Source organism: Vulpes lagopus, chromosome X (genome assembly GCF_018345385.1).
Source record: "Vulpes lagopus strain Blue_001 chromosome X, ASM1834538v1, whole genome shotgun sequence".
NCBI classification, from domain to species: domain Eukaryota; kingdom Metazoa; phylum Chordata; class Mammalia; order Carnivora; family Canidae; genus Vulpes; species Vulpes lagopus.
Genome location: NC_054848.1, coordinates 119,926,598 through 119,954,509, shown reverse-complemented (window position 1 = coordinate 119,954,509; position 27,912 = coordinate 119,926,598). Strand labels below are relative to the sequence as shown.

Sequence of the window (27,912 nt, the reverse complement as noted above, 5' to 3'; positions counted from 1 at the left end):
AGGTGCTTAACTGACTGAGCTGCCCAGGCACCCCTAAGAAGCTGATTTGTAGTTGAAATAGATAAATCTGGAGTCAAGGAGGCTGAACTGCATTCTGTCGCAGCCAGTCTTAGCTTGGTCATGGGAAGAGTTCATGATCAAATTCTGGCACTTGCACATTGGGTGTAGTCTCTGCTTTCAGACCATTGGACAGAAACTCACTGAAGTCTCATGATGAATATTCTTTCTTCCATGTTACTTTAAAAAATCAGTATAAAATTGCACTTAAGGTTATTAAAAAATAAAACGGATCTGCCTCAGTCCTGTATTCCTTACTAATTCTCTTTTGAGATTCTTATCAGGAGGAGAGCTTAGGAGAGACCTGGACTGGGTAAGCAGTGCCAGGGCCATATCAGGGGGGCCCCTGGAAGCCCCTGCTAGGGCTTGGAGGAGGCTGAGCCAACATGGGAGGCTGGGAAGGGAGGCCTTGCCAAAAGCCTAGAGAGATTGTGGCAAGGGCTTTTTCACCCTAAGGGAAGCTGTAAAGGGAGAGGGAGGCTATATCCCCCTTCTTCTACCCTGTCTCTTAGGGTGGTCGGCAAGTGACAGTAGGACCATTCAAGGGCAGCAAGCTCCACTTGGGGTCGCTGGCCACCTTCAAAACCTGACTTGGAAAAAACAAAACCTGGCTTGTGGCAAGAGCTTAGCCTGCAAAAAAGACCTCAGTAGCTAACAGTAGGTTCCAGGTGTACTGTGAAAACTCCTCCTCACCTCCAGCTGCATTTTCTCCTTCAGTGTGTACCTGTAACAACACCAGGCCCCTCTCACCATGGGCAGATCAGCAAAGCAGGGTGTGAAGGCATTGCTTTCCTGGCCCGTTTGGGCACAAAATGAACCACAGAGAGGGTCCATCAGCTTAGGGTTCCTGTCGCAACTCCAAGGTTTTCATCAAAAGGTGCTCATTGAGGGTGGGTGCACCAGTGGCAGGATGTTTTAATATGACTCTACAAAGCTTATTTCATTTCATTTCATTTCATTTCATTTCATTTCATTTCATTTCATTGTTTTTATTTTTCATATACTTATAGCAAGAATCACTATCAAACTCATCACTCAGCCAGAGACCTTTGTGGTTAAGGAAAGACTTGCCCCTCAAGTGGCACACTAGCTACACTCGTGAGTTCATCCGCCAGCCAGGGACCTCAACTCCAAGCTCCAACAATGTGTAGGACTCTACAAAGTTTTTAAAACCTTAGCATGTCCTATTCCTACCCTCATTGGGCTTGCTTTTCTTCCTTCCTTCTTCTCTTTCTTTCTTTTTCTTTCTCTCTTTAAAGATTTATTTATTTATTCATGAGAGACACAGAGAGGCAGAGACACAGGCAGAGGGAGAAGCAGGCTCCATGCAGGGAGCCCGATGCGGGACTCGATCCCAGGACCCCGGGATCACGACCTGAGCCAAAGGCAGACGCTCAATCACTGAGCCACCCAGGTGCCCCCATAGGGCTTTCTTGCTCTCTATTCTGTACATCCACATTGGCAAAAGAGATTTTTTAAAAAATGTTCTTAATAAAGATCCTCCTGCCAGTGGAAATAAATGTCCACATTGTTATTTTGGCACTGCAATGGCTTGACCTGTTCCATAATTTTTGTCTTAAATGATTAAAATGGCTTGTGTGCAAGTGTAAACTAATTGCAACTATACATTACTACTTCCACTTGGCTTGAAAACCATGGATTCAAATATCTTAGGGGACGAGTAGGTCAATGTGCAAAGCCTTGGGAGGGCAAAGATGAGCAATGGAAGCCAGAGACTTCCTGGGCCCAAACTCCATTCCAATCTGACAGAGAATAAACACAACAACCCATAAGTGTAATTGCTATCATGTATATTTATTTTCTCCTTTTGACTATTTACACACCTTTATTTTGGCATACTTTTCAGAAACATAATTTGATGTTTCTTCATGTTTTCCTTCTTTGAAGTCCAGACTGGTCAAGGTCTTTTTCATGCAACACTGTACATTTAATGAGGACAAAGAGGCTGGGTCATCTTGGGGGTAGGGGGTGGTCTCTGATGTTCTGCACCCTTCTGCAGGTCAGGCCAGTAAGACATGTGGGTCTTGGTCCTCCTCCTCTCTTGGTTTCCTTGAAGACGTCCATGTTTGTGGTTTTACTGTATTTCATTTGCCTCAGAATGGCACTGCCTTGCCTGTGCACTGAAGAACTCTCTGGCACTGCCCAAAGTCAGGCACTACAGCCAGTTTCACCACACTCGGGCACCTCCAGTTCTGCTGATGACCCCTGACCCCAGGGATGCAGTCTGGCAAGATAGTGGGTGCAAAGTCTCACGCACGTTGACAGAGGTGACCCTGACCAACCGGGGCTATTTTATAATTGAAATATATCAGAGAGATACTGTAACACACTCCCCCCCACCCTGAAAACCCAACACTGATAATAGAAATTTCATATGGATCACAGGATACTACACAACAAACACAAACACACTGCACTTTCAATAGAAGTCACGATTTCCTCTGATGCTCATCACCACGGCAGGGTACCATGCAGGTTGATAGCTGAGCAAATGCATTCATTAGTTAATAGCTCAAAGGGTTAGTTCTTTTATGTACAGAATAAAGAAACCTCATTAGGAATGGCCACAGTCTCAGCAAAACTCAGTTCTAAATATGCAAAGACCTCACTGCCTTGCTATTAACAAGATGACACGGGTTGTATGAATACATTTTACAAGTTCCAGTAAGAACCAAAAGATCATCCGTTATCTCTGTAAAGGCACCCCACAGTGGCAGATGGAACGGGCAAAGAGTGGCAGGAAACGTGTCACACGTCCTCACAGCAAGAGGACACTCTGAAGAGACAGAGGGTGTCCTTCCTGTGGTAGTGCAGGAAAAGGAATTCTAGGGACAGAGTTAATGGGATAGCCCATGTGAAGAAAAGAAAGGAAACGTGGGTAGGAAAGCAAAGTGAGGGGTGCTCCATCCCAGGCTCAACAAGACACTTCTTTCACCTGAGCTCCAAATGATTCTCACCATAAGCACTCTCTGATTGGCTGGGGCTGAGAAAGGCTCTGTGCACTGGACCCCCAAGAGTGCCCTGCCAGATGCTCTGCACTTCCAGAGTTACCTGGTGCTAGATGAGGCGTGGGAGGGGATGGAGGCAGCTGGCTGAGGATGGGGCTCAACGATGACGCTGACGACAGAACACACACAGAACACGGCAAGGGGAGATTTGGCAATCTGCAGGCTAGAACGATCAAGTCCATGACGAACGACTCAGAAGCTTCGAACTTCCGCAAAGGTGTCATTGCCAAACCTCCACCTCACCTTGACACTTAACCTCACACGGTGTGAGTTGCAGTCGAGTTTGACTGTTCTTGTTGCAGCACTTTAGGGCAAGATGTTCTTTTTAAGGTATAAATATTTTATCTAGCTACATGGATCTACAGAGATATTTACAACTGGCCTCTCCACCCCCTCCTCTGAGCTCTGAAGCCTTCCTGTGCATTGATGTGAAATACATCTTCAAACCTACTTTCTGGTCTCCACTGCTCCAATCTCTCTGTATGCCATCACCCCAAATAAATGGCTCAATTCCCACAGGGCTCCAAGGCTCCCCAGGGTCCTGGAAACTCAGATCCCAATCAACCGACCAATGTTTAGGCTCCAGGAAGCAAGTGTTTCAATAGCCATGATGGGAGCCTCAGACGTGGGGTCATTTCTCTCCTTCCAACCTGCATCTTCCTGTGAGAGGTGTCCAAAAAGAGAGACGAGCTTAGACATTTCAGTGGCAACTTCTTTATTTTTAGCTGTTTTGTGTGTGTGCATGCACACAACTAGGAGGGTGATCGTGTGTGACTGTGCATGTGAATATGTATGTGGCTGTGAGTGTAAATGTGTTTGTGTATACATCCATTTAGTGCTGAGGGTGAGTGCCCACATGTGTATACATGTATGTGTGACTGTGTAGGTCTCTCTGGCTGTGTATGTGTAGGAGGCTCTATTTGTACCTTGTGTGTATAGAGAAGAAGACACGAGAAGCTGGGCTGATCTAGGTAGTCAGCCCCTGGGGCTCCTCTGCACCTCACTCCTTGGTGAATCCTCTCACTCTTCTGACAATCTCTTTCCCTAGAGAGGGTGGGAGGAGGGACTCCTGGATTCCAAATCCATCATGGTCCCAAGATGCAGGATGGGTTACTATAGTGCTGTGACCCCGAAAGGACCCATCCCCACGGTCCATACCTGCAGCCCTCTCCCAGGCACTTCTGGTTCTCTGCATCCGGTGTTGCAGTTGATTCCCCTGGGCTATTTCCTCACATCACCCACCTGCTTTTGGCTGCCTTCAGCCCCCACACGTGTCGGGCTTACAATATGATTGCAATAAGGGGATGAGTTATAAGGGCTATATACAACTCCCTCTCCAGTTCTTGTGCTTTCCCCACCCATTGTCTACATCATGCATCTGTTCTTGATGCATCTTCAAGGCATGCCCTCGGCCCTCCCTTGGCCAACCCCTGCCTTTGACCTCAAACATGTCATTCCAGGACAAACAAAGCACAATGCTCTGTGCTTCCAGCTTATCCCATGTTCGAGCACCTCCTACCTCAAGGCACTAAATTGTCACTTCCTGGGACCACATTCACTTCTCCTGTGTCTTCTGTCCAGGAGACAGCACAGATGGGTGGAAGGAGGAGAAGAGTGGATGGGGACCGGGAGACACTGCTCCCTGGAACAGGGAATTGGAAAGGAACAGTCAGTTAACCAGCCCGGCCAAATAAGGCCCTCCCCCACTTATATGGGAACAGGCCAAAGGAAATCAGGTGGTTCTAGAAGAGCCACCAACAGGAAATATATAGGCTCTCAGGTGTATTTCCTTTCACACTTATTCAAATCAGATAAATAAATTTGAGTATGCACATATGCTCCCACACACACACAGCATATACCCATGTGTGTACACACAAGCACACACACTCTTTCATAGGGGTGTGCACACACAAACATGCACCACATGTTGTTATATATACACTCTTATACACACCAATATAGATTTACACTGATATACATAGGTCTGTACAGCTTCTCAAATGGTTGTATGTACATAATTACCTTGATGCACACATGCACTCAGGTATACACAGAAACACAAACACAGAAACACAATCAAGAGGGGAGGTGGCTGAGGGGCTGCAGGAGAGGCTGCCTGGGCAGGAAGGAGAAACATAGGCTGAGCGCTTGGCAAATCTTATTCTCCCATGGCCTCTACTAATGAGGTGGAGCTTCCAAGAACACTGGGGTGCAGGCTACTTTCTTTTTCCCTTAGCCGCCTCACTGGGTGGGCGGTGGCTGTGTTCCACGTGCTGGGTTCACGCTCAGTGGCTGGTCACTGGTCACTTCCTGCTGTTCCAGGTGCTATAGAATGAGGTCTGGTGCCTGGCAAATAAACAGAACCTGATGGAGCACCCCCATTTGTAAAGATGGGGAGGAGAGAGGGGAGCACTTCAGTTGAGAGAGTTAAGAGGATAAGAAGAGAGAAGAGCAAGTGGAGTGACTCTACCACTTACTAGCTGAATATCCTGAAGCATGATACATAAACTCCATTTTTTCCCCTTGGAACACTGGGGACAATGTGCTCTGCCTTCCCTGGCTACTGGGCTCCTGTGAGGGTGTAACAACGTGATGGGTCAGTGAGCTTGTTGACATTTGCTATGCACTAGACACACGGGATTACTATAGAGATTCACAACAATTGTTCGTCTGCTATTCTAGATCAGGTGACGAAAGAGCAAGGCAAAAATTTCCTGACCCTAGTCTCCGTTTGGCAAGTGCTTGCTCTGTGACTAGTGATCAAGTCAGCATCCGACCGAAAGATGTACCCCATCTGTACTGTCAATCACTGTGAAGCAGAAATATAGACAAGAGAAGGTCCAATCCCTTCAATGATGTCAGTTCAATCTGGGAATCTCCAACTTGACCTCATCACCCCTGCAAGCTCCTGCTGGAAACATGATCTGTCACTCACTCTGACATCTCACTCAGTACCCCTACTCACCCACACTCCATTTCCAACCCCACACCACAACACTGCATTCAAAACATAACAGAAGAAAATAGTGAGGAAGAGGCACTTTTAAGCCATGGCTAATCCTTCCCCTGTGTACCCTTGCTCAACCCAGCTGGACTTTCTCCTGTCAGGGGGTGAACAAGGACCATAATCCTTAGGAAGGAAAAACAGAAGTAAAAAAGTAATGAAAAAGAAAAAAAAATCCAATACCTCAGGGAGGGGTGCAGAAAACCCCCCAGAAATATTCATGCACAGGGCTTGGATCCTTCCTCTGTCTCCCACCCTGGCTTTGTCCTCCAAACATTTCTAGGGGCTTTTCTGTGCTTCAGAGGTATTGGAAGGCTTTGAAAAGGTGATAGTCTTCTAGCAGAAAAGGAAAATCAATGTGGTATTCACCTCCAACTCCTCTTCAATCCCTTTCCTTCCAGCCAGAACACATCCTTTCCAACTACTTCCCACCTCATGTTTATAAAGAGAAAGGCAGAACTTATTCAACTGCCCAAATAACCAGAAAATAAAATGAAGAAAGAAGGCAAAATGGAATTGAGAGGAACCATGAAGGGGCACTATGGGACTAATGGAGATGATATGCCCAGTAGACAATGTTGAACAACACAAAGGCAAGAGGGAAGAGGATCCGGGACCACTTGTCGACCTTAGGGACATAGTCAGGGTCAAAGAGCTTGGAGGAGAACCCTTCGGTGAAGGAACACCCAGGACTTGGGGGGCAACTGTCATCAGACTCGGAGTTACTGTCCTTGCGTCGGTTAAGGCGCACAAAATTCTTAGCATCAGGCCTCCAGTTGTAAAGATCATACCTGAGTTGCTTCTCAAGGTCAAGGTAGCCACTCTCAACTCTGATGTCATCAGGCAAGCTACGGATCTCATCAAGGTTGCTACGGATCTCATTAAGGTTGCTACGGATCTCATCAAGGCTGCAGCTTGCTTCCCGCACACGCCTGTGGCCGTAGAGCAGCAGAGGCCTCCCACTAGGGATATGGACAGGACTCTCATCCAAGCTGAAGTTCTCTTCAGGGTCTTCTGGGTCACCGATCTCAGCGTGGTCATGGGCCTCAGCAAGGTTGCGGATTTCAGTAGGAGTAACATTGTCATCGTTCTCAAAACCATTAACGTGAATGCCATACCTGTGTGGGGCCTGCTCTGGGGTGGAGGGGAGATCGCTCAGGCTTTCTCTAGAGGCCAGTGAGGCCAGCTCTGAGAGAGAAGACAGTGAGCTGAGGCTTTCTGCGGTGGCCAGTGGGGCCTGCCCTGGGATGGAGGTCAAAGAGCTGAGGCTTTCTAGGCTTGCCAGGCAGGCCCGCGCCGGCCTGGATGACAGAGAGCCACTTTCATCTTCTATGCTAATCTGGTCTTCCCTCAAGGAGATAGTAGACACATTTATGGCATCAGGATTTGCAAGCCCTACATGAATAAGCACTGGTGGTGGGGAGGGAGGAGGAGAGAGAGGGCTTTCCTCATCAACAGTTGCAATGTGAGTGTCGATCTCTTCCACTGACAGAATCATCTCTTCCTGGGATCTTCGGTGTGCAAAGGGCTGAGGAACAGGACCAAGAAGCTATTAGCATGTAAGGGAAATCCACAGGGGCTGCCAAGCCTGCGTTTCCTTGGGGCAGCTGCTCTCCCTGGAGTGCTATGCAGTGGATAGAGACAAGGCCTCCTCGAGCAGATGTGGTTGGGCTTCCTGTGAAGGATGGGGGTACCGCTGGCCATGAATGTACTGCCGGCAACGAGAGCCTGAGCGTGGCATGGCTTTGGGAATTGAAAGAGCAAAGGATGGAGGGGTAGGCCAACCCCTTTGGTGTCTTTCTCTTCCTTTCAGCCTCCCTATGGTCCCCTTCCCTCTGGTTCTGTCACCTGCCCTTGAAAGTATACTAAGTGGACTGGATTTGAGGTCAAAAGGTCTGGGAAAATCTAGTTCTGCCACTTACTGCCTCGTGACCTTTGGACAATGATTTGACCTGTTAAGGAGTGATGATAGATTGTTCTAGTTCTTTGTTATCTGATGTGTGTGTGTGTGTGTGTGTGTGTGTGTGGTGCAAGGATTAAAGGAACCAAGAGATGTGAAAGGGTCAAGGGTTAAGCTTAGGCATAAGAGGTGCCTAATCCCTCCCTAATCAGGGAAAGCTGAAAAAACCAAACCTGCAGCATTACTTCCCGGTATCGGTAGCGGGCCATGACTCTTCGGGCTCTCCTGCGTCGCCTTTGGTTGCGCCGGGATCCTCCTCGGCTGTAGTAAAGATAGTTGATGTAGACATATTCCAGCAAGGACAGGAACACGAATAAGAAGCAAACGACCATATAGATGTCGATGGCCTTAATGCAGGCAACTTGGGGGAGTTTATCCCGCAGATGTGAGTTGATGGCGTTCAGGATGAGCATTGAAGTCAGACCTATAAAGAACATGGCACAGGATTAGCCTCCTCAGGTGGCTGAAGTTCTGGGTGAGCCATCAGGCCCCCGTCCCACAGGAAGGATGTATCTCTGGGGTGGGGAGGACCCTCAGCTAAAGGCCTTAGGCTCTCTAGGCCCGGGGACTTTGCACTCTCTTTGCTCTTCCTCCCCAGCTTTATACTTGGCCCACGCTTTGATGATTCTGTGACTTTCTCATTAGAATCAAGTCCAAAATCTCCAGCCATGGTTTCACAGTGACTTACATCTCCAGCCTCTTTTGCCTTTCAGTACGTAGGCTTTCCTTTAGCTCATGTCCCTCAGAAAGGTTTGTGAGCCCTTAAAATATTACCCAAATCTTAAAGGCTCAGTCCAACATGTGCTCCTAAAGAAGGAGGCTGAGGAGTCTGCCCCAAAGATGGTGAAGGATAAACCAGACCTGGACATGGGGCACACTGGGTCCATAGAAACTTGGGAGCTGATTCTGTAGGCCCCTCCCAGGTATTGCTCAAAACCACCTGGTTCTCCCCATTGCTGGGACAGGAAGTTCTAACTGCTTAAACTGGAATTTCGAGGTCTTTCCCAGTTGGCCCTCCTGTCTCTCTGCGACTCTTCCTACTTCCCCAGCTTCTGCCCCAAGCACCCTGGGATGTCCTCCCCTTTTAGGACCCCTGTGCCTTTTAATAGTGATTTCCTGTTTTACTGAATGACAAGTCTTATGCCTCTGCGTCCTGCAAGTCTTGAAAACCCAGTTTGAGCAATACTTTTTTGGTGCACTTTTAGCCAACAAGACCTGGTCATTTCCTCCTTTGGCATCTCACAGTATCTATCCCAGCATCCCACTAGACACCCATTGAGGGCAGCTTCTCTGGAAGTCCTCTACTGCCATTTTGATGGGCATTTTGATATGTTGCTTAATCAACGTTTGTTGTATTGCATTTCTGATCTAAATGTATGACTTGTTCATTCATGCATCCAGCAAATAATGATACTTCAGGGCCAAGAGGGCAAGATCCCAGCCCTGATGTTTTTTTCACATTTGTCTCCAACATCGGGCTCTCTGTTGGGGACTTGCTAAGCCCCTGGTTATAAATGCCTGCTGGGCAGGCACCATATTGCTTCCTTGCCTGTGCAGTCACACACCATTCCAAGTATTCCTCTCTTACTCTCGACTTTTTTCTGAGCAAGATCATCCAAGTTCCTCCCTGGGATGAGGACAGGACCTACCAACTGTCACCCTGGCTGCAGAGGATTCATAGTTCATCCAAAATGATATCCAAGAGACGACAGTGGTAAGAACAGTAGGCCAATAGATCTGCACAAGGTAGCTGGTAACTTCCCTCTGGACCAGGAACCTCAGTATCAGGCGCACATAGGAACCTGGCAAGGAGACACAATGGTATTAGGGTGGCAGGGCCGAGGGGATTTTCAGGGTGAAGTACAGGATGGAGGAGGGGAAGCCTCTAATATTCCAGCCTGGGCAATCTGCCAACGTGACCCTATTTGCTGCCTTAAGGCCAGTGACCATGGCATGTCAGTAGGCCCATATGGCATGACAAGTCTGTTCTCTCCTCCTTCCTTCGTCACTTGTTCGATGTCAACTGGAGTTTTGAGATGGGGGATACAGGAAACATTTAAAAGATACAAACAGAGTGGGGAGAGGCTGACTCAGGAGAGGAGGCCTGTTTTTATCAGCAAGCACATGAACCTTTTGCACTCGTAGAGTGTCAACTGGGCCAAGCGCTCCCACACTGATTTCCTCATTTGAAGGGGCTTTTGGAAGGCATCCAGAGCCAGAAGGCAATAGGAAAGGAGGCAGCAGAGAGTGTAGAGGTCAAAGGCAGACAGACGTGCAGTTTACCAGGGTACCAAAGACAGAAGAAATGGGAGAGAAGATCACACCCACCTGTGTAGAAAAACACCTCTTTGCTGCTCATCGTCTTTCCCAGGAAGCTGAACTGAGGAATGTGCAGCTTCTCAGTCCCCTGGATGGCATTCCCATTGCCTTCCCAGTATAATACAATGTCTTCAACCGTGTAACCATCTGCAAGAGGGAGAGAGAGTTGGTCTGAGAAAGCAGGCATGGGCAGATTTCACGCCAGAGCAGTCTGTGGAATCCAAAGGATGGTCAGAACGTGCACTTTTGGAGCACCTTTGTGGTTTTCTGTGTCTGAGCACAAGGGAGGGGGGCACTTGGAAAGGAAGTCTCATTTAGGAATTTCTTAGCTAGGAAAGGAAGCAGAGTAAACAGATGTGCTCCTACCCACTGGCTTGTCCACAATGTCCCCGTGGGACTATTTATGCGTGAAAGGCCACTTTCTGCCAGATGCTACATATATACCTCTGTCTGCCTGCCTGCCCATCTACTGAAGAGCGAGAGAGTGGGGAGGCAGGGAGTAGGGGAGATAACGACCTCCTTCTCACTGTCTACTCCACGTTTGGAACCCCAGGTAGAACAGAGGCAGCCTCGGAAGATATACGTACAGCTCTCCACTTCCAGCTTGCAGGTCTGCTTGTCCAGAGGGAATTTATGCAGATCCAAGGAACATGCTGCTGTGGTGGTAAGTCTGCAGAGGAAAAGCAAAAGGAAGGGAAAAGTGAGTCAAGGCTAGGCCAGCAGCCGCTCCTGAGAAAACTGCAGGGGTGTGGAGGAGAGAGGCGCTCCATGTCCTGACCCACCCAACACCTTCCCAAACTGCCTACCCTCGAGTTGGGTTGTCCTTCCCTCCCTCTGGTTTTTTTCCCCTCCCTCTTCCTTTTCCTTTCCTTCCCATCCTTCCTAGGGCTGAACTGACTCACAGTTGCGCAGGGAGGAGAGGACAGGTGTATGTGACAGGGAAACCAAGAGGTGTGGCAGGAGGCAAGGAACAGAGAGGTACAGCAAGAAACCACAGGGCAATAGGATGGGAAAGGCCCTGGAGGAAACTGGATGGAGAGACAGGGAATGGACTTTCTTGCTGAAAAAGGAGCAAAACTGGCAAGAGCCAAATGGGCTGCATAGAAGCAGCTGAGGTACCCAATCTGACGTGGAGTGCCCATATGTGTTGTGCATGTAGGGATGCGAGCTGTAGCCCAGGCCCACCTTGGGCTCCGGGGTGGGAGGTGCTCCCACTGTGCTCTCCTCTCTCTGTGTCTGCCTATGCATGTAGGCCACCGGGACCAAGCAAAACAACGGGAGTAGGTATAAATGGGTAGGAGGTATTAACATGTCTCAGGTGGGATATGGACTGTTGGGCAGGGGCTTCAAGTTGCCATGTGGTGGGTCTGTGACAGGAATCTGAGGAAGGATCTGGGAGGAGCTGGGGAAGTGAGACAAGTAGACACATAGAAGGAAGGCTAGACCTCGAAGTGATTTCCAATTTTTTTTTTTAGGATTTTATTTTTTGTTTATTTTACAGAGAGAGAGAGAGAGAGAGAGAGAGAGAGAGAGAACACAACACGAGCAGGGGTAGCGGCAGACAGGGAGAAAGGGAGAAGCAGACTTGCCAATGAGCAGGGAGCCCAAAACGGGGCTCGATCCCAGGCCCCTGAGATCATAACCCGAGCCAAAGGCAGACGCTCAACCAACTGAGCCACCAGGTACCACAGTGATTTCCATTTTGTACACCGGGTAGGGTGTGTGTGTGTATGTGTGTGTGTATGTGTGTGTGTGTGTGTCTGTCTGTCTCCCTTCCATGAATCGTCCACGCAGCATTTATCAGCTGAGGGCCCTTTTAACTGAAACAAGTATGACCAGTGACCTTGTTTCCTGCAAGCTTTGTTGTTCTCTGACTCTAGCACCTTGGACCATGGAGAGAGAGAGAGAAACAAAGGGATAGAGCAGGAGCACCCCAGAGGAAGAGAGACTCAGAGATAGAGGCTGAACCCTGGTGCAACTACCTCTTGGAGAAATTTTCTGAGCTCTGTTTATCTCTTATGCTTGTCTTAAGTGATGGTTTGTAAGAGACGATGCTATGACGAGAGGCTCAGTGACCATATGCTGTGCTATAAATAAGCCAGTGAGGATTTCCAGTGTGTACACATCCTACGTGTAAGAGCCATAGACAACAGGCATAGTACCGCACACCCCAGCCCCCTGCATGATGCAAATATGACCAATGGCCGAGATTGAGCCCCTCTCTCCCTGAATGGGCTTCACCATTCATTTGTCTCCCTCCCTCACTCGATGGAAGAGAAAAGAAACAAATATAAATAACAGAATGTATAAAATGCATAAAAGGTGGAGATAGAGCTCTTCGAATTGAGAAAATTGAGCAGGATTTCTTGACAAGGAGGGCATTGAAGTTACAGACTGAAGGATGGCCAAGGTGTGGGGCCAGGGCAGCCAAGGATGGCTCTGAGAAACTCTGAAGGTTTCACTTTGACTACTGTGCAGGAGGAGTGAGGGGGCAGTACAGGACAGACGTGGAAAGCCACGGGCTCCTTAGTGTGTCCCTTACGGTGCATTTATGGGATACGTGGTGGGAAGAAGGAAGCCTGCCAGGATGGTCGTCAAGGCCCTGAGGAAACTCACCGCATGCCATACCGCACCGTTCCATCCGGGTGAAGCTGAAACACGCGGTTTTCCACAGTCACATCATGCACAAAAGCATCCTTGCTATTTAGAAAGTAGCAGTCAGGCACCCACAACTTCTCCAGCATCCGATAGTCCAGGGTCAAGTTCAGGTCGGTCTCATGGTATGCTAAACGTGGATCTTTCCAGGTCTGATGGAAAAACATTGTGATCGTATAGTCCTGGAGAAAGAAAGGGAAATTCCAGTCATAAGTGAGCTCGTCCAATTTTCCATCCTCAAAGTGTGTGTGTGTGTGTGTGTGTGTATGCGCGCACATGCATGCAGGTGTACAAAATACATCACAAATACAGACGAGTATTGGAACATATAAGAATGTTAGATGTTAAGAATAAACTGAACTTCATGTAATTAAACTCCAGGTTAAGGAATGACATATTACCAATAACTTTCAAGTTTCAGTGTGTTCCTTCTAGAGCATATTCCCCACACCTACCTCCCAGCAGTATCTGTTATCTTAGATTTTAATGATAATAGCTCTATCGGTTTGTTAGAGTTTTATTTTCTATATAGGTATTTCTAGGAAACATATTGCTTGGATCTATTTTTAATTTTTTCCTCCAAATGGAATTACACTGCATGTATTCATAATTAGTTTCTTTCACTCAAAATTCTATTTGTGAAACTCATTCATGTTGATGTCTGTAATTAAAATCTGTTCACTTACCCTGGAGAGACTATTCCCTTGTGTGAACACACAGTACACACCAAAATCAACATGAAATAAAAATTGTGATGTGAAAGTTCCCCTTTACCCCCTCACTGGGGGCAGATGAGAGTTCCCAATGCTCATGCCTGGCCAAGACTGGTATTGTCTGACTTTGGACTTTTGTCACTCTGGTGCATATGTAATGGATTCTTGCTCTGGTTTTAGTTTGCATTTCACTGATTCATAATAAAGTCTGACATATTTTCACATGTTTATCTGCCACTTTGTTATCTTCACAAAAGGGAAGTTCCTGTTCAAATTTTCTAATCATTTTTCTATTGTTTTTAAAATATTCTTATTAATGCCCAGGAATTATATAGATTTCCAAGAGCAGCTCTTCGTGTTGCATAAATCTTAGTCCACTCTGACTTATCCTTTTACACTTGTTATACTGGTTTTGTTGTCTGTTTTGTAAAACAGAAGTTCCAGAAGTCTTGGCTAGTTAGAATTTTAATATAGGGGAAATTTCCAGAATTTATCTGTATGGTTTCTGTTTTCCATGACTTTTTAAAAAAGTCCTGCCACAAAGACATAAAGACAATATTCTACATTCTCTTTTAAAAGTTTCATAAGCCTTTAACTTTTAGGTTTATAACTCATTTGGATTTATTTTTTTGTTCAAGGTGGCTGTAGTTTCTAAAAGTTACCATGTTCACTTATGTGGGCTCTGCCGCAAGTCAGAACAACTAGAGTTGGCTTATGACCATGCTCCTTGCCACATGTGCCCTGTCCCCAGACCCATTACTGAAGCTGACACACTTACCATAGTCATTTCTGAGATCTGCTCGATACTGGAGACATACATGGATACTCCCACGGGCACAGGGGCACCTATAACACAGGAAGACACTATTACATGCAGACTATGGGAAAGCCTGGACTCAGGAGCCAGACTGCCTAGCTTTGGACCCTCTTGCGACACTTACTAGCTGTGCAACCTTGAATAAGTTATGTAACTTCTATACTGTTTTCCAGAGTGGCTGAGGTTCCTCCAAAAGTTACAAATAGGGCAGCCCCGGTGGCTCAGAGGTTTAGCACTGCCTTCAGCCCAAGGTGTGATCCTGGAGACCCGGGATCGAGTCCCACATCAGTCTCCCTGCATACAGCCTGCTTCTCCCTCTGCCTGTGTCTCTGCCTCTCTCTCTCTCTCTCTCTCTCTCTCTCTCTCTCTCTCAGTCTGTTGTGAATAAATAAATAAATAAATAAATAAATCTTTAAAAAATGGTTAAATAAAAGAAAAAAAAGTTACAAATACAACTACCCTATGATCCAGCAATGGCACTACTCCATGTTTACCCAAAGAATACAAACAATACTCATTTGAAGGGACACATGCACCCCAATGTTTATAGCAGTATTACCTACAGTAGCCAAACTATGGGACTGGCCCAAGTGTCCATCGACTGATGAATGGATAAAGAAGATGTGGTGTATATACAATGGAGTATTACTCAGCCATCAAAAATAATTAAATCTTGCCAATTGCAATGACATGGATGGAGCTAGAGAGTATAATGCTAAGTGAAATAAGTCAGAGAAAGGCAAGTATCATATGATTTCACTCATATGTGGAATTTAAGAAATGAAACAAATGAGCATAGGGAAAAAAGAGAGACAGAGGCAAACCAAGACATGGACTCTTAACTAGAGAGAACACACTGAGGGTGACCAGAGAGGATGAGCGGGTAGGGGGACAGGGATGGGCGAGATAGCTGATGGGGCTTAAGGAGGGCACTTGTGATGAGCACTGGGTGATGTATGGAAGTGTTCAATTGCTACATTATACACCTGAAACTCAAAGGATACTGTACGCTAACTGGAATTTAAATAAACATTACAAAAGTTACCTAACCTGTACAAACCTAAATTTCCTCATGGGTAAACTCAGAATAATGACAGCACTGATCTCATAATTAATGCAAACCAACCACTTAGAGCAGGGCCTGGCCATGACAGGATAAAAGGAAGGGGTCAGGGTGAGATAAAGAGAAAATAAGGAGATGAAGCACACTTTTTCTAAATGTTTTTGTGATAAAAACTCAAGAGCAATGAGCCCAAAAACAAGAGCTAAGGTTTGTGGTGTGTATGAGCATATGTGCATGAGTGTATGTGAGTTAATATGTGTCTTTGTGTGAATGAACATGTGTGTTGTGCACATGAGTGTGGGTGAGTACATTCATGTGCATGAGTGAATGTGTGGTTGTGCTCATGTGCAGGTGAAGGTGTCATTGTGCACATGAGAGCATGTGAGTATATGAGTGAGAACGCATGCGCACATTTGTGTACTTAAGTGTGTTGTGTGGGAGTAAATATGTGAGCATTTGCATGCATGTAGGCATGGTGTATGAGAGTGAATGTGTGTGTTCATAGGCAAATGAACGTGTGTTCGTGTATGAGTGTAACTGAGTGAATTGTGACTATGTGTGAATGTATGTAAGCTTGTTAATGTGCAAGGGAATGTTTGAGCATGGGTGTATTTGTGAGCTTATCTGTGTGTGTAAATGTGTGTGTGTGTGTATGTGAGCATGTCCATGCATAGAAGTGAATGTGTGTTCATATATGACTGATTCCATGAGTGTGCTTGTGTGCTTGCATACACTGCATGTAAGTGTGTAAGCATGTAGGCAGGTTGGTGCGTGGAAGTGAGTATATGAAATGTGTTCATGTGCAAGTGAACATGGGAGGTTTGTATTTGTGAGTTTGTGTGTGGGCAAATTTGTATGTTCATATATGTGAGCATGTTTGTGTGGGAGTCAATGTGTGAGCATGTACATGAGTGGATGTGACCATGTCTGTGTGTATAAATATTTAAACATTAAATATTTTAAGTGTTTTGTGAGAAAGTAAATGTGTGAGCATGTCTATAAATATGCTGCATTCATGTAGAAATGTGGGTGAATATATCAGTATTTTTAAGTGTGTTTGTGAGCTAGTACATGTGTGAACACGTATGTATTTAAGTGTATTTTGTGGGAGTAAATATGTGGGTTGTCTGTGAGCCTCTATCTATAAATGTATTCTTAAGCATGTCCACATGTGAGTAAATGCACATTCATGTTTGTATGTGAAAGACACTTTTACGTGAGTGTATGTATGTTTGTGTGTTGAATGGATGTGTCTGTGCATCCATGTGTCTGAGCATATTCATGTGTAAGTCTGTGTGTGAGCATGTTAAGCCCATGTATGAAGGAATGTGTAAATGAAAGTGTTTGTGTGAGTGAATGAGAATGTAAGTGAAATTTTGTGTGTGACTGTGTCAGTGTGAGTGAGCATGTTCATTGTGTGAATATATTTGTGTGTGTGGCCCTATTTGTATACAAGTTAGAAGTGTGATCAGTGATCATGTTTACATCCTCACACTCATCATACTTATATATGTGGGTGTCTGTATGTAAGCTCATTTATATGCTTGAGTGGGTGTGTGTGAGCATGTTTGTGTGTGATTAAATGAGTGCACATGACTGTGTTGTGTGTAACTGAATGTGTGACCATACTGATGCACAAGTGAATCCATGAGCATATTCACGTGTGATCATGTGTCACTGTGCAGGGATGAGTGAATGTGTGAGCAGGTTAATGTGTGAGTGTTTCCACATGTGGATGTGAATGTGTGTTCCTGTGTGGGCACATTTGTGGGAATTGATAAATATGTGGACATGTTTGTGTCATGTTCATGTGTATGAGCAAGTTCCTCTGTGAGTGACTGTATTTGCCTGTGTGTGTGCAGTTATGTTAGTGTATGTGCATGTATTAGCACGTGGAGATCAGTTTATGTGTAAGCTCTTTTCTGCGTGTGGGTGAATGTGAGTGACTCATGTATATGAACGAATGTGTGAACGTGTTCATGTGTACATCCATGTATGTGAATATCCCAGCGTCTGTGTGTGCAAGTTGGTATGTATGTGAGTGAATTTCACAGTGTGTTTGTATATGTGAGCAAGTTGGTGTGCAAGTATAATGAACATAGGAGCAAAAGCAGGTGAATGTGTGTATGAATACATTTTTTTAAAGATTTTCTTTATTCATTTGAGAGAGAAAAAGAGTGCACGAGTGGAGGGGGGAGGGCAGAGGGAAAGGGACAAGCAAACTCCCCACTGAGCAGGGAGCTTGATCCCGGGACCCCAAGATCATGACCTGAGCGGATGTTGGACACCTAACTACCTGAGCCACTCTGGCACCCCTGTGTATGAATAAATTGTTGAGTGCATTTGTGAGAACATGCTCCTGTTGTCTGTGCATGTGTAAGGTGTGAGTGTGACTGAATGTGTGTCTATGTGAGTTTCTACCTCCTGGCTTTCTTTTTCTGTCCTAGGAGTTAGCACTGCCCACTCAAACGTGATAAAGGATGTGAAAATATGTAGTAAACTATACGGTGCAGTGGAAAAACACTTTTTTTTGTGGTTTCCTATTGGCTGAAAGCTGCCTTTACCTAGGCCCACAGCTAAGCCATTATTTTATATGTATCACACCACATCACTGCTAGGGGAACATGCGGGACACTTGCAACTTAGCCCACTGGCTTCACTGCAGGCTGACAGCCGAGAAACTGAGCTGCGGGCAGTCCGGGTGGCTCAGCGGTTTAGCGCCGCCTTCTGCCCAGGGCGTGATCCTGGGGACCTGGGATTGAGTCCCACGTGGGGCTCCCTGCATGGAGCCTGCCTCTCCCTCTGCCTGGGTCTCTGCCTCTCTCTCTCTCTCTCTCTCTCCTCTCTGTGTATTCTCATGAATAAATAAATAAAATCTTTTAAAAAAATGTAAATTTAAAGAAGAAAAGAAACTGAGCTGCAAAGAGGAAAAAGTGTTATTCCTATTCTAGTGCTTCAAAAAGTGACATGTGACGGGGCACTGGCATATGAATGGCAGCTGAGAAGTAAATGGGCCTCTCTGTGAGGGCGTAGCCCAGACTCCAGCACTTAGGGCTCCCGTGAATGATCCCTGGCAACACAAGTAGTGATAGGGGTTTCTAGAAATGTAGTTCTTTATTATTATAGCCTTTGAGGTTCCCTACAGGCGTTTAGAGGGTGGAAAGTGTGTTCAGCAGGCAACGAGCCCTAGAGGGGCCAGGCAGCCATCCCTGCCCCCATTTCACTCTTGGGTCAGACTTCTCATCTTAGTGCCACTCAGGCAACCCCATCTCTTACAGTGGAATCCTGGGGACCTCAACCCTAAAGGGCCAGGAGGTAGCCCTGTCCAAGGGCCCCCAGTGGAAGAGGCATGTGGGAGCTGAAATGAAGTTCACATTCCCCTCACCAAGCCAGGAGTCCTGGCCTGGGGATGTAGCCTGCAGGAAGGACACCTGGGACTGTTTTCTAATTTACCCATCTAGAGGGGACATCTTGTGGGAGTTTAGCCAAGGTACCCCACAGAGGGGAACAAGAAGTTTCCAGATAAGGTGTCTAAATGCTATCTCTCAGGTGATGGTCTCAGCCGCACTTCCCATTGTTATCCCTCCTGATGGGCTCAGGAAGGCAGAAAGGGGTTAACCACTTCCTCCCTCTTGCAGGTTTTGCTACCACGAGTCCTTGTCTTCCCTGGCAGCCATCAGAGTAGGAGAGGAAGGACAGATAAATCAAGGAATGATGAAGATGTCCCACTCGTTCCCTTCCTCTAGGCCTATGCTAACAGCCAGGTGCTGAACCAGGTGAAGTCCCCAAGGACTTGCCATTGGTAACACTGTGGAATCCCCACCTCTCTTGCCCAGAAAGAAGCAACTGGCTCTTCCTCCTCCTCTTCCTCTGCCTCCTGAAGTGATAAGGTTCCCATAGCTTCATTACTGACCCACCCACCCTGACCAGTTAGGTGAGGCCTCTGTATCTGAGGTGTGTGTGTGTGTGTGTGTGTGTGTGTGTGTGTGTGTGTGTGTGTGTGTTTATGTCCTAGAATCTCAATTTCATTTGGACAGAAGGGAATTTGATTCTGTGTCTAGTGGGAGGCATTACAGGGAGTCCTGGGTTCCCCCAACCCTGAAGCCCCTGACCCAGGGTCCCATTGATTGACACCCCCACCCCCAGCCCATATAACAGCTGCAGACAGAGCATGTAGTGCCTCCTTCTCTCTAAATGCCGGGAAGTCATGCACTGTCCTCGCTCTACCACCTTCATCTACTATTTGGCCAAATCAGGGACCCATCTTTTGTCATATGGCCCAGGTGTACATGCCCATAAAGCTTAGTGTAACTTCGGAGGTTAGGCATCAGGTGTTAACAAATCCGAGTTAGTTCAGAAGACTATTGTGAGGTGCCCTGGAGATACTGTGGACCAGCCACACCTGATAATCCCCAGAGGCTGGGGTCCTTGCCCTTGCCCCCACCCCACCCCCATGCCTGCAGAGACTGCAACCTGAAAAAGTGCGAAGGGTATGCTTGGTGTACTTGACCAGCTGTTGGTCAGCGTTTGCTGAGAAGCGTGACCATGAGGAAGGGAGGAAGTGTAGTAGCAACTCCCTTGACAGCCACAGGAGTTTGGTGCAGCATTTCCAAAACCAGTGTCGCACAATGGGGTGCTGGCTGGGCCCAAGCATCTGGGAAAGAACCTGCCTTCTCCCAGCTCCACTCCAGCTTTCTAAGGTGCGGCACACACTCACCCTGGATCTGGGACTGCACCTTCTGTCCCCAGGTGACACCAGTTAAGCAGCCCGCTTCCAAAGCATGGGGCTTTGGTTTTCCTGGGGGCTCTCCAGGCAAATCACAGCGCCCCCATCGGTCTACCTCACTAGTGACCTCACTGGCTGTGTGCCCTTCAGCCCTTCAGTGTGGAGGTTGTTGTGAATTCCAGAGACCTCTATTCATATGTACCCAGGGGGACCATTAGCATTCATTAACCCTTTAGAGTATGTGTGTGTAGTTCTAACCCTTGCAGGAAGTGGAGTGCTTTCTCTAACTTAGCCACTCTGACTTTTAGCTCTTTCTCTGTTTCCTTTGGACGGAAATGTGACTAACTTTTCTTTAGCGTACCCCTCCTTTTGTTCGCCCTTGGTCTAGGTCTCCTGGATGGCTCCTGGGCCGAAGGATGCCACTCCTGTTCTGTGCGGTGGGAGTAGATTGGCTGTCCCTTCAAGCTGTGTGATTGAGCCCAGTCACCCCTTTCCAGGGGGGAGGATAGGTGGAATTAAAGTAGAAAGTCATCTATTGGCTTCCCGTTTCAGTTTCTTGGTCATTTCTCTTTTCTGTGCTTGAGATCTCAGTGCTGGGTAAGGAGTTTGGATTATATTTGGCAGTTAAATAATGCCATCAAAAGTTTGAGAGGTAAGTGACAAGGCTGGATTTACAAAGATCACACCGCAGTGTGTTGAATGAACTGAACTTGGTGGGAGCTGAAGGCTTTGGCTGAGGGGTGGCGGGGTACAAGTGCCCAGGACCCGAGTGGGAAAAGTAAACTAGACGGAGAAGATGGTGCCCTTAGTTTTGAACTAGCTAATCACTTTGCAAGTGTCCAAGGTGCAAAGAATGTGGGCTCAAGTAGAAGAATGCACGCCCCAGCCCCCAGAGATGGAGCAGAAAAGTCTGGCCTGTGAGACACAGCAGTTTTGTCTGTGGTTACTGCTTCTCCAGCCACACCAGGGAGTGCACTTCAGGCTGTTGTAAGGGAAGGGGCATAAGAAGGCAGAGAAGTGGGTGAAATTGCAGGGGTAGAGCAAAAGGCCTGGGGGTTGGGGGCCTCGAAGTGCTCTCGGGCAGCTTTTCCACAGAGTGGGGAAGGTGGGGTGTGGAGAGGCAAAAGTGTTGAGCCTGGGGAGTGCCACTGGTCAGCGTCCAGAGCAGGGCTTGTCTCCTTGCATCTGTCTCAGCTCTATTCCACCTAACACAAAGGCTTCTAGAATCTGGATACGTCTTACCTCCAAAATTTGGCCTCAGACGGACATCATAATTCGACAGGACCCTGTCCAAAATCTTGTGAACCACAGCTTCATTTGCACAATTTTTGCTGAAACAGAGAAGTCATTGGGAAATGCTGGTCATCAGTACATGCCACATTGCATCTCAGGGAACAAAGAACACCCCAGATGTCAACTTGCAAGGGCCTTCTTTTCTCCTCCACACATGCAGACATGTACAGTCATACATGTACCCGTCTCTCCCTGCTCCCCTCCCTCCCAACAGTGAGTCAGCCAGAAGCGCAGCAGTGACGCAGACTCCTTTTCCCCCCTCCCCCTCTTCCGCTGTTATCCAGAGAATGGGGCACAAAGACTGGATGCTTGTTACTGGGCAGGATTGGGGAGGGGGGGAATGAGGAGGGGAGAGTGTAGGGGAAGTGAAGGGGGGAGGGAGTGGGCAGCTTCCAGCCCTGAGATAAACACATTACTTCAACCCCTGAAGAAGCTCCATCTTGTCAACATCCTGAATGCAGCTTTCCAGGTCAGTGGGAGTGTTCCCAGGGACACCTGATGGCCTTTGGAAAAGTCATCTTCCACCCTCGGTGTCTTCCTGAGCTGAGCCAGCCCGTTTACATCCTCCAGCTTAGTCACATTTCCCCTACATAGGCTACGACTGGGCATTTTGTTGTCACGTCTATGTAAATCTTGTGCGTATACAACTCTGTGTATGAAGACTTGACATATGGCACATGACGCAGAGAGAGCCTTGCTCATGGAGCAGAGATTTAAGACCCTCACCCAAACAATTTTAGATTTCTGGGGCCCAAGGGCTGTTCTCAAAAAGACATAGCAGACCTCTCTCTGGCAAAGCATATGCTTCCAGCCTAGACGTGTTTTGGGTGAGCACATGTAAGTGGACCCCTCCCAGCCCTGCAGAGAGCTGGCCTTTCTAGAAGTCTCTGGCCTTTCTAGAAGCTCATCCAATTCACCTAGATCTTCTGTGGGGCTCTTTTCCTCAAAAGGGGTTTGTGAATGAGAACAGGCCCTGGGCTTCACTAGGACTCTTAGGATGTTTGACGCATTGACCAGGGAAGGAACATCAGCCCCTGCAAATCTGAGTGTGTGTGTGTGTGTGTGTGTGTGTGTGTGTGTGTGTATGTCAGGGAGATGGAGAGGGAGAGGGGGAGAGAGTTCACTAGCGCAGTCTGGTATGTCGGGTGGAGGACATTGCAGGGCTGTCTGCTGGAACCTTGCCAGACTGCCCCCCTCCACTTTTTTTCTGAATACATGTTCATTTCTGGTTTGTCATTTAAAAATCATCTTTCATGACAAAATTTCATTTTGCATCATTCCAAAGTGTACACATGTATTACTGTTGAATTAAAGCTACGCATTCCCGCCTGTTTAGTACCACACTTTACCCATTCGACAATGCTCAGGATCCGTAGCTCCTGCAAATACACATTTTTGTGTGATCTACATGTAAAGTCTGTTTGTTTAACATCTCTTCAGATATTTGCAGACCCAAACAAACTTGAAATCACACAGAAAAGAAAAAAACCCCAAACCTCGAATCCTCAAATGTTTTCACAGGAGTGCGTACAAAGCACACCCATCTCAAGCCACACGGCTAATAGGGTTATGTAGCCACTGATCCACTCTCTGGGCTCCGATGAGGTTGAGTCAATAATTTCTATCTGCGGCATCGGAAAAGGTCTCTCACCGCTCAACACACACGAACACATGCACAAGCTTCAGGGAACATTCTAAAATCCTGACTCAAACAGGTGTCTCTATGCTGTCTATGTTTTGTGAGTTGTCCATCACCCCGTAGTGCCTTCCCCCCCCCATCCCACAGGTGCCAATGGATATGACTGGGGAAACCTGCCCGCGGCCTCGGTCCCGGGGGTGCGTGGCGGACCCCGCGGCGAGGGCATCGTCGTCCCCCTGCCCCCGGGGCTGCAGTCTGGGCACCTGCGGGGCTCCGCGAGGCGCCGCGGTAACAGGTGGGCTGAAGCACCCAGCTCTATGTCCCTCGCCGCCTGCACTCCCACCCACCGCTCCAGGGCCCCGCAGGCGGGACCCAGCGCCGGGGCTCGGCGAACCGGGTTCAGGTTACCCCAGCCCGCTCCGTCCAGGAGGCCCGGGGCCGCCCCCGGTCCCCGTCGCCGCCATGCCCGGGCTGGCGGCACCCGCTTACCAGTTGAAGAGGTTCAGGATGACTTCGGGCACGGTCGGGGAGAGCTCGAAGTGGAATTTTGGGGTGGGACTGGGCTCGCTGCCCTCCGCGAGCCAGGTCCTGATGAGGAGCAGGAGCACGGCGGCTCGCAGGATCCCCCTGATCCCCATGGCCACCCCGCGCCGGGCAGTGCGCGGCCGGGAGAGGGATGGGCTGCGGGAGCTGGGGAGGGGTCGCTACGAGTCTCTAAGGAGACGCGGCGACGGGCGGAGGCGCAGGCGGCGCGGGCTCGGGCTGGAGCCCAGAGCCCAGGAGCAGCAGCCCCGCGGCAGCTCTGCCCGACGCAGCCCCAGGGCGCACCCCGCCGCGGCGAAGTGCGCTCCGTCTGCGGCCGCTCGGGGCTGCGACTGGACTCCGGGCGCCGCGCCCCGCCAGCTCCGCCCACTCCGACGGCAGCGCCGACCCGACCAATCCGCCGGGGCCCGGGAGCCGCACAAAAAGGCGCGCGCGGCTGCCTCCGCCCGCAGCCTGCGCGCCGCGCGGCCCCCCGCCCCTCCGGGCCTCTGCAGTCGTCCCCAGGCCGGCTACAGACACTGGTAGGGGCGGGGCCGGGCCGGAGGAGGGGGGAGGGGGCGGGCTGCTGGGGGCGGGGCACAGGTCTGCGGCTTTGGGCCCCCAGGGCGTCTTCCCCTTCCTCTCAGCGAAAACGCCAAAGGTGGGTTTCTCTTGGAAGAGCGCGTGTCCAAGAGTTTGTTTGGGATTTTCGTTGTTGTTTGCTTTTTCCTTTTTGGTCTTTTGGGGGGGCTTTTTTGCTGTTTGTGTTGGGGTTTTTTTGCGGCGACAGGAGGGAGGCGATTTGAATGCCCTGGCTGCATGTGTGTTCTGAAAGAGCTGGACACAGCTGGAGATCTGAAAACATCTGTCTTGCCCCCCCTAGTAATCCCGCTTGCCTTGCCTCTGGCCGCAGTAGTGGGGCATCACCAGGGGGCTTTATGGCCGAGCTCTGGCCATGCGGGGGTGCCCCTCCCATCAGGCCGGACACTGGATTCCAGTGGCCCAAGAATTTCTTAAAGACTTTGATTTCTCGGAGTGCTCTTGGCACCAAGTTTAGGCGCCCAGGGAACTGGAAAGATTCACCAGCCAGGATCACTCTGAGATGTGACTCTGTCCCAGAGCCGGGGCACGCAGAGTGGAAGTGAGAGTCCAGGGTTGACACCTTGAAGGGGAAAGAAGACCAAAGAGCCAGTGTTTCGGATGCTCCATAGTGTGGAAATGTTGGCATTTTGACTAGAGGGCTCCTATTCTTGTCACTACCTTGAATGCTGTCCTGTGAAACAAAAGGATGTCACAGGATAAGGAAATTACTTCACTCAATCCCCTCTGCCTTTCCCACCTTTGATACATGACAAAGCAAGTTCAGAAAAACAGCCCTTGAGCCCGTGGGCCAGATGGGCAATCAACAAATCGACTTCAGTCACATTCACCAACAGTGAACCTCCTAAGGCATGCCATTGAGAAAAGTTGCGATGAAAATGAATTTGAAGGTCCCTCTTGGTTAGCTAGAACATTCACACAGAAATACAGCCCTCTTCCACTTTCGCTCAGTAATTGGTGAGGTGAGTTGGAACTCCTTGTACTCAGAAAAGCTTCAATCACCTGCCTAGCTGAGTGTTTCCCGCAGCCTTCTTAACCATTTTAGAGTCAAACTTTTAAAGAATGAATATCGAAACTCCCTGTCTTAAAGGCAGAGCACCCCCACACCTTCCTGTCTCATCTCCTTATCCCCTCTTTCCCTTGCCATTGCAGCAAATGCTCGAGCCTTTCCACATAGGTGCAGAAAAAAGGATGGTGGGATCCATATGTCTCTATCACATACAGATGTGCGTCAGTTGAACCCACCCCTGCTGCTGTTAGTTATGCCCCCATCCTCCCTGGTCACCCAGGCATCCTAGAAAAAAATCCTTGCTTGATAAACATGGAACGGCCATTCTAGGTCATTTTGTCCAAACATCCAGATTGTAATATAGGGAAACTGACGCCCAGAGAAGGAAAGGGGATTGGCCTGAGTTTACATAACAGTAGTGGCCCAAACCAGAATCTCTGTTTCTAAGTTTGCCTACTTCCCGATCGTTATTTTGTTTTTTGGTGTGATACAACTTTGACTGGATATTCAGGCAATCGCCAGCAGGTGGGAGTAGATTTATTTAGATGCAGAATGTTCCCAGCACCTAGAATCAAATTTCACAGGCAACCCGTCCTTTATTTTTCATGGAAAACAAGCCTGAAGCCTGAAGTTTCATTCCTAGGTTCCCCTGTGACTATGAAGAATGACAAAAAGTTGATGACGATGATGATGGTGATAATGAATTCACTTCCAGACCTTACATCCCAGGGGGGCTTCCTCCTGCTTTTGCTCTCCCTAGAGGTAGTGCTTGGTTGAAATTTCTTTTTTTGTAAAGATTGTATATATATTTAAGAGAGAGAGAGAGAGAGAGGGAGCAAGAGAGTGCTAGAGCATGCCCAGTACACATGAGGGGGGGCAGGGTCAAAGGGGGAAGGAGAGGGAGATGGTGAGGGAGAAAGAGAATCTCAAGCAGACTCCACAGCTGAGTGCGGAGCCCCAGGTGAGGCTCATCTCGTGACCCTGCGATCATAACCCGAGCTGAAACCAAGAGTCTGACACTTAACCGATAGAGCCACCCAGGCACCCCTTGGTTGAAATTTCTGACTCACAGGACAAATAGCCTGAAAAGCAACAAGAAATACAAAAATGCCACATAATGTTTACTTGTTGAGCTTTTGTGTATTTAATTTATTAGAATATCCATAAATATCCAAATTGAATGGACTTAACCTGAATATGAGATCATAGGAGAAAGAGCACTGACCTGGAATGGAAATTAAACCATCTGTGTTCTGGACCCAGGTCTGCTACATGACAGTGAATTTTCCAGTTTGACTGGAGTGTAGGGCAAGTTTGGAGTAAGACAAGAGGCAAAAGAGATAAAAGGCAAAAGATTAGGCTGCACCTGCCCTAGTGAGCACTGCCCACTCAGTGTACAGTAAATAAATGAGGCAAAACAAAAATGGACCTAATTGTACAAAACAAGAAATTTGATTTTAGAATCAACATTAAACTTTTGAAGGGTTTGTGCAAGGGAATGACTCAACCGGAGTGGTATCTTGGAATAATCACTGGTTACTTTGTAAAGGAGGAACTGGAAGAAAGAGAAATTGAGGGTGATGAAAACAGGAGAGTATTGTTATGTTTCTGCTTCTTGTAATTCAGTCTAGGTAATTTGGACTGACTGTTCCAATGAAGACAAGTAAATAAACTGGATGAAATAAGGGAAGAAAAAGCTTAAAATAATGAGGCTTATCAAAATTCCAATGGCATTTTTCACAGAAATAGAACAATACTGACATTCATACAGAACCACAAAAGACCCCAAATAGCTAAAACAATCTTAACAAAGAAGAACAAAGCTGGAGGCATCATAATTCCTGATTTTTAAATTTTAGTACAAAGCTATAGTAATTGAAACAGTATTACTGGCATTAAGAATAGATACATAGACCAGTGGAACATAATTAAAAGCCTAAAGAAAAGCTCTTGCGTATATGGCCAATTAATATTTGACAAGAAAGCCAAGAAGACTTAATGGGAAAGGATACTTTCCTCAATAAATGGTGTTGGGAAAACTGGATTAACCACAGGCAGAGAAATGATACTGTACCCCATTTTACACCACTGATAACTTGAAATGAATTAAAAACTTAAATGTAATACCTGAAACTGTAAAACTACCAGAAGAAAACACAGAGAAAAAGCTCTTTGGCATCGGTCTTGGCAACTATTTTTTGGATATGACACCAAAATTATAAGCAACAAAAGCAAAAATAAACAAGTGGGACTATATCAAACTAAAAAGTTTCTTCACAACAAAAGAAGCAATAAGCAAGATAAAAAGTCAACTTACAGAACGGGAGAAAAATATTTGCAAACCACACATCTGATAAGGGGTTAATATCCAAAATATATAAGGAACTCATACAACTCAATAGCAAAACAAAGCAAAACAAAACTCAAACCCACCCCCCAAGAATAAATAAATAAAAACCAAAAAGAACCACAAACAAGCCAACTAGAAAATGGGTAGAGGAAT

General features: G+C 47.5%; 1 protein-coding gene and 1 non-coding gene across 2 annotated transcripts; both read right to left on the bottom strand.

The window, feature by feature from the left end:
• Positions 1-1,059: 1,059 nt before the first annotated feature.
• LOC121483699 lies at positions 1,060-1,209 on the bottom strand. Its single transcript, XR_005985813.1, has one exon. It is a non-coding gene; the product is annotated as a small nucleolar RNA SNORA62/SNORA6 family (small nucleolar RNA).
• A 5,431-nt stretch (positions 1,210-6,640) lies between these two features.
• Positions 6,641-24,098, bottom strand: GABRQ (gamma-aminobutyric acid type A receptor subunit theta). The gene is made up of 10 exons (XM_041741898.1): positions 23,768-24,098; positions 21,589-21,677; positions 14,519-14,586; positions 12,989-13,209; positions 10,960-11,042; positions 10,382-10,519; positions 9,703-9,855; positions 8,222-8,477; positions 6,985-7,442; positions 6,641-6,921 (listed from the first exon to the last, which is right to left on the bottom strand). The coding sequence occupies exons 1-10, from the start codon at positions 23,914-23,916 to the stop codon at positions 6,641-6,643; spliced, it is 1,896 nt and encodes a 631-aa protein (XP_041597832.1). The 5' UTR covers positions 23,917-24,098.
• Positions 24,099-27,912: the final 3,814 nt, after the last annotated feature.